Genomic DNA, 10,000 nt, shown 5'->3' on the forward strand with positions numbered 1-10,000 from the left:
GTGTGTGTGTGTGTGTGTGTATGTGTGAGTGTGTATCTTTTGCACAGCATTAGCCTGTGTGGTAGCTCCCTCTCCACCTGCTGTGTGTGTGTGTGTGTGTGTGTGTGTGTGTGTGTGTGTGTGAGTGTGTATCTTTTGCACAGCATTAGCCTGTGTGGTAGCTCCCTCTCCACCTGCTGCTTGCTCAGGTTAATGAGCTGCGTGGAGCGCCCGTCCTCTGGCCCCGGGGTGTGCTCTGGCCTGTGGGGGCCACAGTGGGCCCCGCTGGCCCTGACCCCGTAGCCCAGCCTCTCCCCTCTTCATTACTGGGGCCTCAGCCTCTCCCCTCTTCATTACTGGGGCCTCAGCCTCTCCCCTCTTCATTACTGGGGCCTCAGCCTCTCCCCTCTTCATTACTGGGGCCTCAGCCTCTCCAGCCCTCTCTCTCTCTCTGCCCACACCAGCACTTCCAAATCCTTCCCTCCCTCCCTCTCTATCTCTCTCCCTCCCTATCTCTCTCCCTTTCTCTTTCCCTCTCTCTCTCTCTCTTTCCCTCTCTCTTTCCCTCTCTCTCTCTCTCTCTCTGCCCACACCAGCACCAGCAAATCCTTCCCTCCCTCCCTCCCTATCTCTCTCCCTCCCTGTCTCTCTCTTTCCCTCTCTTTCCCTCTCTCTCTCTCTTTCTCTTCCTACCATTACCACTCCCCACTCTCTCTGTCTCTCTCTCTCTCTCTCTCTCTCTCTCTCTCTCTCTCTCCTATCACCACTCTCTCCTCTCTCTCTCTCTCTCATCGCCACCCTCTCTCTTTCTCTCTCTCTCTCTCTCTCCTATCACCACTCTCTCCTCTCTCTCTCTCTCTCTCATCGCCACCCTCTCTCTTTCTCTCTGTCTGTCTCTCTCTCCCTCTTTGCCCAGTCCCATGCTGAGGAGAATTGCTGATTTATTAATTAATGGAAAATGGCATGACACAGAGTATTGTGAATCATGAATTGGGTGGAAGGGTGGTCGTGGAGATTTATGTATCTGTGTTTGTGTGTTTGTGTGTTTGTGTGTGTGTGTGTGGGGGGGGGGGGGGGGGGGAGTTAAACAGCTAAACAGGCTAACAAGAATTGAGGTGTGCTTTCAACCTGGTCAAAAAAAGTATTTCAATGTCCCAGAAAATATATTTATTCTTTAATAAAATGTTCAATGTTCCAGAATGCATTCTCTAATAACCTTGGTAATAAAGCAGGGTTTGTGCCAGTGTTGGAAATCCAGAGTTATTACAGGCGCCACACTATACAGACTGAAATGTAGACCACAAAGGTTTCAGTGGCATTATGAGAGAGGTGGGTTCAGACTTTAATCCTCTGATAGCTGATGTTTAAGTATGTGGTAAACATGTGTTTACGAAGACATTTTAGGAAAGACATGTTCCTCGACTTACATAAACATGGCACGCTTGTAAATGACGAGTGCCCAGTAAACATCCCACCACATCCTCCCCTCTCAAGACATCACCTGTCTCTGTTTAGTTTTTGTTTATCCGTCTCTTACACTAGGGAAGAGCGAACAAGAGAGAATGAGAGAGAGAATGAGAGAGAGAGAGAGAGAGAGGAGAGAGAGAAAGGGATAGACGGAGGGAGAGAAATGTAAGTTTTGTGAACCACCTCATCAATAGCTGTGCTTCAGCCCACCGCTTGTGTAAATGATGCTCTTCTTATCATACATGCTAACGACGGTGGCTGTGGTCAAGTTGACTAGAACAGATGAGGGATTTAGGCTTTTGAGAGGCAGCATTAGAAGAGTCTTCACTGGGAGTCTTATTGATGAAGCGCTTGCTTGCTTGTAAACACAGTCTCTGCCCCCTGCAACTTCTTTTTGAACTAGCGTCATGCTAAATATGAATATCTGTGTCAGTCATAGCTATCAAATGTGAAACAGGCAGTGCAACTATGTATACAGAAGCTCTTTTGAGACCTTTTGTTTTCATTTTTGACCCTTTTCTTACACATGTATTCCTGTTCCTCTGTCGACTGGAGTTGCTGTAGACCAATCTAGGCCAAGGGTACCATGCATGCATGTAAAGGCACATTGAGGACTCTCTCTCTCTCTCTTTCTCTCTCTTTCTCTTTCGATCTCTGTTTTTGTGTGTGTGTGTGTGTGTTTACTGGTGTTGTCAGGTACTGTATTTCTCAGGGGACTAAGACTTGAGAGGCTCCCTAAAATACTGTGCAATAATTGGAATTGCTTTATCTTTAGTCTCATCAATTAATGTGCAATTTTCCATTTAATTACCAGCTCACTCACCACATTTGCAATTAAAATGAGGCCAGATAAGAGGGAAGATGCCTCTCGGCTGATATCATTTGGATTGAGAACACAAGGATGAAGTGCAATCAGTATACAAATCACACACACACACACACACACACACACACACACACACACACACACACACACACACACACACACACACACACATCCTCATTTGGATTGAGAACACAGGGAAGGAGTGTAATCAGTATACAAATCACACACACACACAGACACACACAGACACACACACACACATCCTCAATTTGTATGATTTGGTTGGGAGTTCATGAAATATGCAATTTGAAGCAAGAGTCCAATTTGCAGTGCAAATTTCATGCATTTCTTCGACGTCTGACACGAAGATGGAGGTGTTGATGGTGTTGATTATATGATCACTAAGATGCTGCTGTTTGGTTTCTCAAATAGCATGGTCTTGCATTCTTCTGTTGTCTGTTGGTAGGGCCGGTGATTTGCAGAAGTCTCTGTGCACTGCAAAAAATGCCCCTCTAGATTTAAGACATATAATTAGATATTTAAGCAGGATTTTGCTTAAAACAAGCAAATTTGGCTGCCAGTGCGTTGAGCAAATTTGGCTTGTTAAGATTTCTTAAAATAAGACCATTACTCCAAAAGCACAGAATGTCCTGAAATAAGACTACTTCCACTCATTTCAAGACATGTAGTTACCTCAAAATAAGCCTGATTTCACTCAAATCTAGTGAACTTCTGAGGCATTAGTACTTGAAATAAGAGACAATTCAAGCACAGAATGTCCTGAAATAAGACTAATTCCACTCATTTTAAGACATGTAGTTACCTCAAAATAAGCCTGATGTCACTCAAATCTGGTGAACTTCTGAGGCATTAGTACTTGAAATAAGAGACAATTCAAGCACAGAATGTCCTGAAATAAGACTAATTCTACTTATTTCAAACCATGCAGTTACCTCAAAATAAGCCTAATGTCACTCAAATCTAGTGATCTTCTGAGGCATTAGTACTTGAAATAAGAAACAATTCAGGCTTCTACATAAGACCACAAAATCTTAAAATAAGAGTAAAATTTAGACTGACAACACTGATTTCAAGTCATATAGTAACTTCCAAAGAAGTCTGTCATCACTCAAACCTGGAGTACTAAAGCTTTATGTTACTTCAAATCAGACCAATAGCTCTTAAAATCATGGGAACATTTCACAACGTATTATTTATCACTGTTTTATTACCCTGTTAATGAAGAAAACCAATAACAGGTATTGACAATAATGAACAATATTAAGCATCAGAATGCTTAAATGTACTTAATTACATATTACACATAATGATTTTAGTTAACTGTCAGACATAAGGTACATTGACATCTAACATAAACGATAACAATTCAGCAACACATCAAACAGTCGGAAATCATCCAACAGCCAACAAATCATTAACAAATTTAGCTGGAAATACATTGGACATTGTGTTACTGTGTGCTGTCCTGACCTCCAGACATATAGAGAAAGAGATAGAGGGGGGGTGGGGCATAGAGAAGAGTGACATACAGAGAGAGGTTGACAAAGAGGAGAGGGAGAGACAGACTAGGTTTGGATGAATTCTTGCCGGTCAGCAAGCACCTTTTTATATGTTGTCATCTTTTCACTCTCGTCAATAGAATCTTTCAGTACATCTGTTTGTATTATGGACAATAGCGTAGCAATTCACTTGGAATAGGTGAACTGGCACACATAGCAACATCCCATCAGTATCATGAGGGACTCCGGAAGCATGTCCCTTGGCAAGGTCGTCAGTCGGGTATTGCTTACTGTCGGAAGCACATTGTTGGAGTCGATGATGAAGACAGGACTGCTAAGCGGCCTTTTACGCAAGAAGACATTGGGGTCCTCAGATGGCTGAAAGCAACAAATTGGGGGAGGGGGGCAGAATGAAGTTAAACCAAACACATGAAATTCACAAATGAAACCATTATGTACTGACACTAAAACCCACCTCAAGGACATTGTGTAGTGCCTCACTTGCTGACTTGAGTTTTCTTGGAGGGACGGCTGAGGAAGGGAACATTTTTAGGAGAACCTCCAACAAGGCAATGATCTGTGCAGCTGCAAACAAAGGGGTAAGAGTGAATCAGTAATATTTATGATGTCTCTGAAACTATGGATACTTAAGAGCACTGAGGATTCAAGGAAAAGAGTGAAAGCATATCGGCTATGTGGCGATAATGACCAGGAAAACATGCATAGCCAGTCTAGCCACAATCTTTGGCTTTATCTATACAACCATCTTCTATCATATCTACTAATATAGACTTACCTTCCAGAAGTTACTGTGTTGTCATGTCCAATTGCTCCATCTGTAATTTAAAGAAAAGGGTTCTTACTCTTTCAGAAAGAAAAAAATCTTGAACTTCATGTTAAAGCTTCTGTCAGTGTGGGGGATCCTTAATATAGAGTAGCTAGCCAGCTAAGAGCTAACTGCAGCTACTAGCTATTATATCACCAACATTCACACTAAATGAGTCCTCTAAACTTGCTTACTTTTCACAGACAAGACTAATAGGGACACTTTCTGACATTGTATTACCTGGCACTAGTTAAAAACATACGTTAGCTCAGTCGAAATGTGCTTCAATGTGCTAGGTTAGCCGTCTTAGCTAACGCCAACTGTGCTAGCTTTGTTTGCTAAAAAGTTTATAACTTCAACCAGAGGTCTTGGTCATTTACGATACATTTTGGTTTTCAATATCGCTGACGAATTACCAAAGTAGGCAGAAGTTAAATTATGTGAGCTTACCTTTAGCTTTTGAAGTAGAAAGGCACGATGTTTTCTTCAGCTGTTGTACTTCCTTCAGTTCACATCACTGGCATGCAGCCTCAGAGACGTTTTGAGATGTGTTCGAGTGAATCCGATCGTGCCACCAAGTTTGAGGAAAACTTGTGGTTTATGACGACACTTCTGACTGAGCATCTTGTGCTCAGTGGTAATCCACATGTATCTCAAGTATATTTGACTGTGTTTTTTAAGTGATTTAGGTCACTTGAACTACATGGTGCAATTAAGTGGTTGTTAAAACTCATATCTATTTGAAAATAACTTGAATTATGACCTTTAATCCGTTAAGAAAAAAACAAGCGAATTTATGCTTGAAATTAAACGTTTTCAACTTAAAATAAGACTCCCACACTTAAAGTGGATTATTTTAAGATCTAGTACTCAAATCTAGTTTAAAAGAACTCAAATTAAGTGCAAATCTGCTTATCAAGACAGCCCAAGTTATATTTGCTTGAAATAGGTCAAAATAACCTTACCAAGAAAGCACTAGGTAAGTACAATTTAGCTAGAAACAAGACCAACTAGATTTTTCATCTTAATATAAGAGTAATAACACTAGGTTAGAAAAGCATTTTTTGCAGTGTGTGTTTTGATATTTATGTAAACAGATACGTTGCTCTAAAACTTTTCTAAAAATGTAACAAATAATTTGGTTTCTATTGTAAATGATTGTAAATTAATGATAAATGATTAGACAACTCAGGCTCAGATGGCAAGTAAGTGATTAAATGGACTTAAAGTGCCCTTTAGCATGTGAGCCATACGTTATTTATTTATTTTAGTTCATGCCACATGTTGACAAGTTTATGATTACAGAAGCATGTTTACAATAGACACTATGCATTTGACAACCACCAGTATATAAACAAGCTTTGCACAGGTTTACAGTGGTGTAGAGGGCAGGCACGAATTATGTCATTTCATTTTGACCACGTAGCGCTTGTAGGCTTGAAGGCTGTGTCAATCATGACATCTTAGTCAGAATTGGAGGTTAGATGTGTCTGTCATGGACTGTCAGAACCCATATCTCCTAGTAAATGTATTTGTCAGATTCATTAAACCATCAAGGGGGACTCTATGCCTGCAGTATGAGTGGGAATAATTAGTGCACAGCAGACAGGACAGACATTCTTCTTCCATGACGTACAGTCCACAGGAAAGTGGGTCTATATTTGTACTTCTCCACGAAGCCCCCTCAAAAACTCCTTGCATGTCGTAAAAATCAAGCGAATGGCTCGTCTGTCTGGCGAAGGACGTGCGCTCAGACAGGTCACCTCGGGGTATGTAGAGGTCACTCGCCATGGAGGGGTTTCCCACAGTGTAGGCACAGTCATGGCCGCTGACAAAGGCGTCACACACACACACACACACACACACAACATCAACGCAGGGACACAGGGACGCAGTTTTCTTCTCTGCATTTATGGCTGCGCCCTTTTATATTTGTGTTGGCCCTATGAGTCGCTGACGTAACACGTCTGAGGAATACCTTAGCGATAACTAGTATGTCTTGGAAAGCACCTAGTGCATATGCTTGAGGGGTGTTGTATAAATAAGGTAATTAGCATCTTGCGTTTAAGCTACAAAAGTAGATGGAAGGAGAAGGAGGTTTGAAAGCACAGAATGAGCACCGAACGGGTTGTTTTTTCCCCAGAGGGGTTGAGACACAGGTAGGGGGCCTTTGAGTCGGTATGTTGCAACAAGGGGCCAATTATCTGGAAGCCTCTATCGGAGTTGTGTCTCTGGAGATCAAGCTGACCCCGGCCAGTGTTAATTAGCCCTCTGACAACGGTCTGATGGGCCTCTGATTAGCAGGGAAATGTTGTTAGTTCCCTGCCTTGTTGTTGTCACTATATGTTTCCAGAGGACATTTCGAATAGAGGCTTTGAGTGGCCGAGCACATTCAGATGGCACCTATGCCCTTATGCAACAAATGTGCAGTCTAGAAAGATCATTTATTAATCATGTATTGAAAGAAATAGAAACACATAACCATTTATTTTCTCCAACTAGATATCTTCTTTCGCGATAGAGAGATAGAGAGAGAGAGAGAGAGAGAGAGAGAGAGAGAGACAGAAAGAGATAGTCCAGTGTTGATCATCTTTTATAATAACAATATAGCAATACCTGGTCATTTGACTACTTGTTGTGGCTAGTATAGACGCTGTCAGACTTTTGAAATGATTTGAGTGGAAATTAAACTCTTGACCTAAATTGACAGGTCAAAACAGAAACCTTCCATATTGTATAATTCTGCTTTCTCTGCACCTTACCGCTGTTTCTTGAGGTCTGACCCTGACTGGTCTTAAATCACAATTTAGCACATTCAGATCTACCAATGAAGAGACTGAAAGATGAACATGATATCCGTGGCTGCCAACCACATTGAAACAATGTGGCAAGAGCATCTCAATTGATTTTTCAAAGTGATGCTTTGGTCATGGTTATGTATTATGCATGACACACATGCCCTGCTTTGGCCCATGGCTTCCCCCTTAGGAGATCTGGTTTGGATGAAATGAGATGGGATATTTGTTCAGATTTATAATAAATAGATCTATAACCAAATAATATCTATTTAGATGGAAATATATTTCAGAAATTTGTGGTCAACCTAAATTGGATACGGGATCAGAGGAGAGGACAATAGAAAACAAAAGGAATGTAATAGGAAATAATAAGTTGGTGTTACACTGTATTCATTAAGATAGCAATTCAAATGTTAAACAAATCAATTGTTAATGTCATAACGATGCAAACGGCTTCTTCCCCAGTGCACCGTGTAAAAGGCTACACATATTCTTTCTGCTTGATTAGCCAGGATGAAAGCAGAATCAAACAGCTAAATGCTTTATAATAAATCTATCTGTTCTCTTCTGCAACAAATGGATAACCTCTGTGAGGCAAGCCATTACTCTTTACTCACTTTAATTTATTAGCATGTTTAAAAACAACAGAGGTTCACCCAAAGTGCTTTACGGTCGGGGCGATTAACCTGTTTATCAGAATGTAAGACATTAGTGTCAGAGTTTCGTATTGGCTCAGCCCTTGCTTGCAAAAGTTGTACCTGTTAAGATACATTAATAGAACATTTATTGCGTTGGCCAGTGAAATGAGATAGCATCTAATCGCTAAACGCTCCATACATGAGGCCAGTAGTGATACAGAGTAAAACAATGCAAACCAGAACCCCCCTGCCAAATATCTATTTTCTAATGTGCTCTGAGGCAATTGCTAGCATCTCCATCTTTTTTAAAAACATTTTTTATCGCAGTACCTCATAAGACATAGAATGGCAGCATTAGCCTTACGGTAACTCCTTTGAAAGTGCTGAATATGTAATGCCTGCATTATGCGGGACTGGTAGTAGCACTGGTTGTCTCTATCCGACCTGCTTCATCCAAATGAACTCTGTGTGTCTGTCTGTCTGTCCCACAGTCTCCAAATGAACTCTGTGTGTCTGTCTGTCTGTCCCACAGTCTCCAAATGAACTCGGTGTGTCTGTCTGTCTGTCCTACAGTCTCCAAATGAACTCTGTGTGTCTGTCTGTCTGTCCCACAGTCTCCAAATGAACTCGGTGTGTCTGTCTGTCTGTCCCACAGTCTCCAAATGAACTCGGTGTGTCTGTCTGTCTGTCCCACAGTATCCATGTGAATCAGTCCCATGATGCAACATGTGTCCCCAGCACCAGCACTGACAATGATGGCCACACAAAGCGTTCCTCCACCATCGTACCAGGAGAGCCAACAGGTCAGTCTCATACATATATACTGGTCAGTAAATCATGATTAAGGGTCAGTCTCATACACATACACTGTACAGTACATCATGTCTCAGACACATATACAGGTCAGTCTCAGGCACATATACAGGTCAGTCTCAGGCACATATGCAGGTCAGTCTCAGGCACATATGCAGGTCAGTCTCAGGCACATATGCAGGTCAGTCTCAGATACATATACAGGTCAGTCTCAGGCACATATACTGTACAGTACATCATGATTACAGTACACATTTTTCAAGGCTCTTTAATAGAGATGGTATGCAACATATAAATGTGCATTTGTATTTAGCTGTATTTGTTGTATTTAGCCACGCCATGCTAAAAGTGCTAAAAAGCTAAAAAGTTTTGTTCTTTTTTTCATGACATAAATGATAAACCTCTAGCCTTTTGGCTACAATTGGGTGCATGTACATGTTAATGTTTATTAATGCACACTGTCCCTCTTCATCAAATAAACAAATACAAAATAAATACAAATAAGGCCACCACCACTCATAAGAGCACGTAAAAAAAGAGCTGAGTCTAAACCCATAAATGAAGGTGTGCCGGCTGCATGGCTCAGATGGGCTGATGATGGCCGCCTCACACCTTCACACATTCCTCCTCTACGCAACACATGTGCAGTCTAGAAAGATCATTTATTAATCATGTGTTGAAAGATATAGACATAACCATTTCTTTTCTCCAACTAGATATCTACTTTCACGATAGGTAGAGAGAGAGAGAGAGAGAGAGAGAGAGACAGAAAGAGATAATTCAGTGTTGATCATCTTTTATAATAACAATATAGCAATACCTGGTCATTCGACTACTTGTTTTGGTCAGTATAGACGCTGTGAGACTTTTGAAATGATTTTAGTGGAAATGAATAGCTGTATTTAGTTGTGTTTAGCATGCCACTCCACACCATGCTGCATGGCTCAGATGGTCTGATCCGCCGCCTCACACCTTCACACATTCCTCCTCTCCTTTCATGTTCTTCGCTTTGGAGAGAGCAGTGCAGTATGGGTAACTGTGCTGCTTCACCACAGCAGTCTACATCACCACCCCCCCCCCCCCCACCCAACCTCCCTGCAGAACCTCTGTCTCCCTCCACCCCCACCCCTCCC

The 10,000-nt window shown here is 41.7% G+C and overlaps 1 protein-coding gene and 1 long non-coding RNA gene across 3 annotated transcripts in view; one reads left to right on the forward strand and one right to left on the reverse strand.

The window, feature by feature from the left end:
• Nucleotides 1–10,000, forward strand: part of pknox2 (pbx/knotted 1 homeobox 2) — a 70,732-nt gene that overhangs the window by 31,750 nt on the left and 28,982 nt on the right. The window contains exon 2 of the mRNA XM_080833724.1: nucleotides 8,751–8,857. Coding sequence (XP_080689850.1) covers nucleotides 8,771–8,857 — 87 coding nt within the window. The 5' untranslated portion in view covers nucleotides 8,751–8,770. The remainder of the gene's footprint in view (nucleotides 1–8,750; nucleotides 8,858–10,000) is intronic.
• On the reverse strand, nucleotides 3,770–5,124 carry LOC308378807. Of its 2 annotated transcripts, none has more exons than XR_013968979.1 (4): nucleotides 5,069–5,124; nucleotides 4,589–4,628; nucleotides 4,294–4,377; nucleotides 3,770–4,170 (listed from the first exon to the last, which is right to left on the reverse strand). It is a non-coding gene; the product is annotated as an uncharacterized lncRNA (long non-coding RNA). The 2 variants fall into 2 exon arrangements; XR_013968980.1 differs by having other exon boundaries at nucleotides 4,268–4,377.

This window comes from Sprattus sprattus (assembly GCF_963457725.1).
Source record: "Sprattus sprattus genome assembly, chromosome: 1".
In the NCBI taxonomy this organism is placed as follows: Eukaryota; Metazoa; Chordata; class Actinopteri; order Clupeiformes; family Clupeidae; genus Sprattus; species Sprattus sprattus.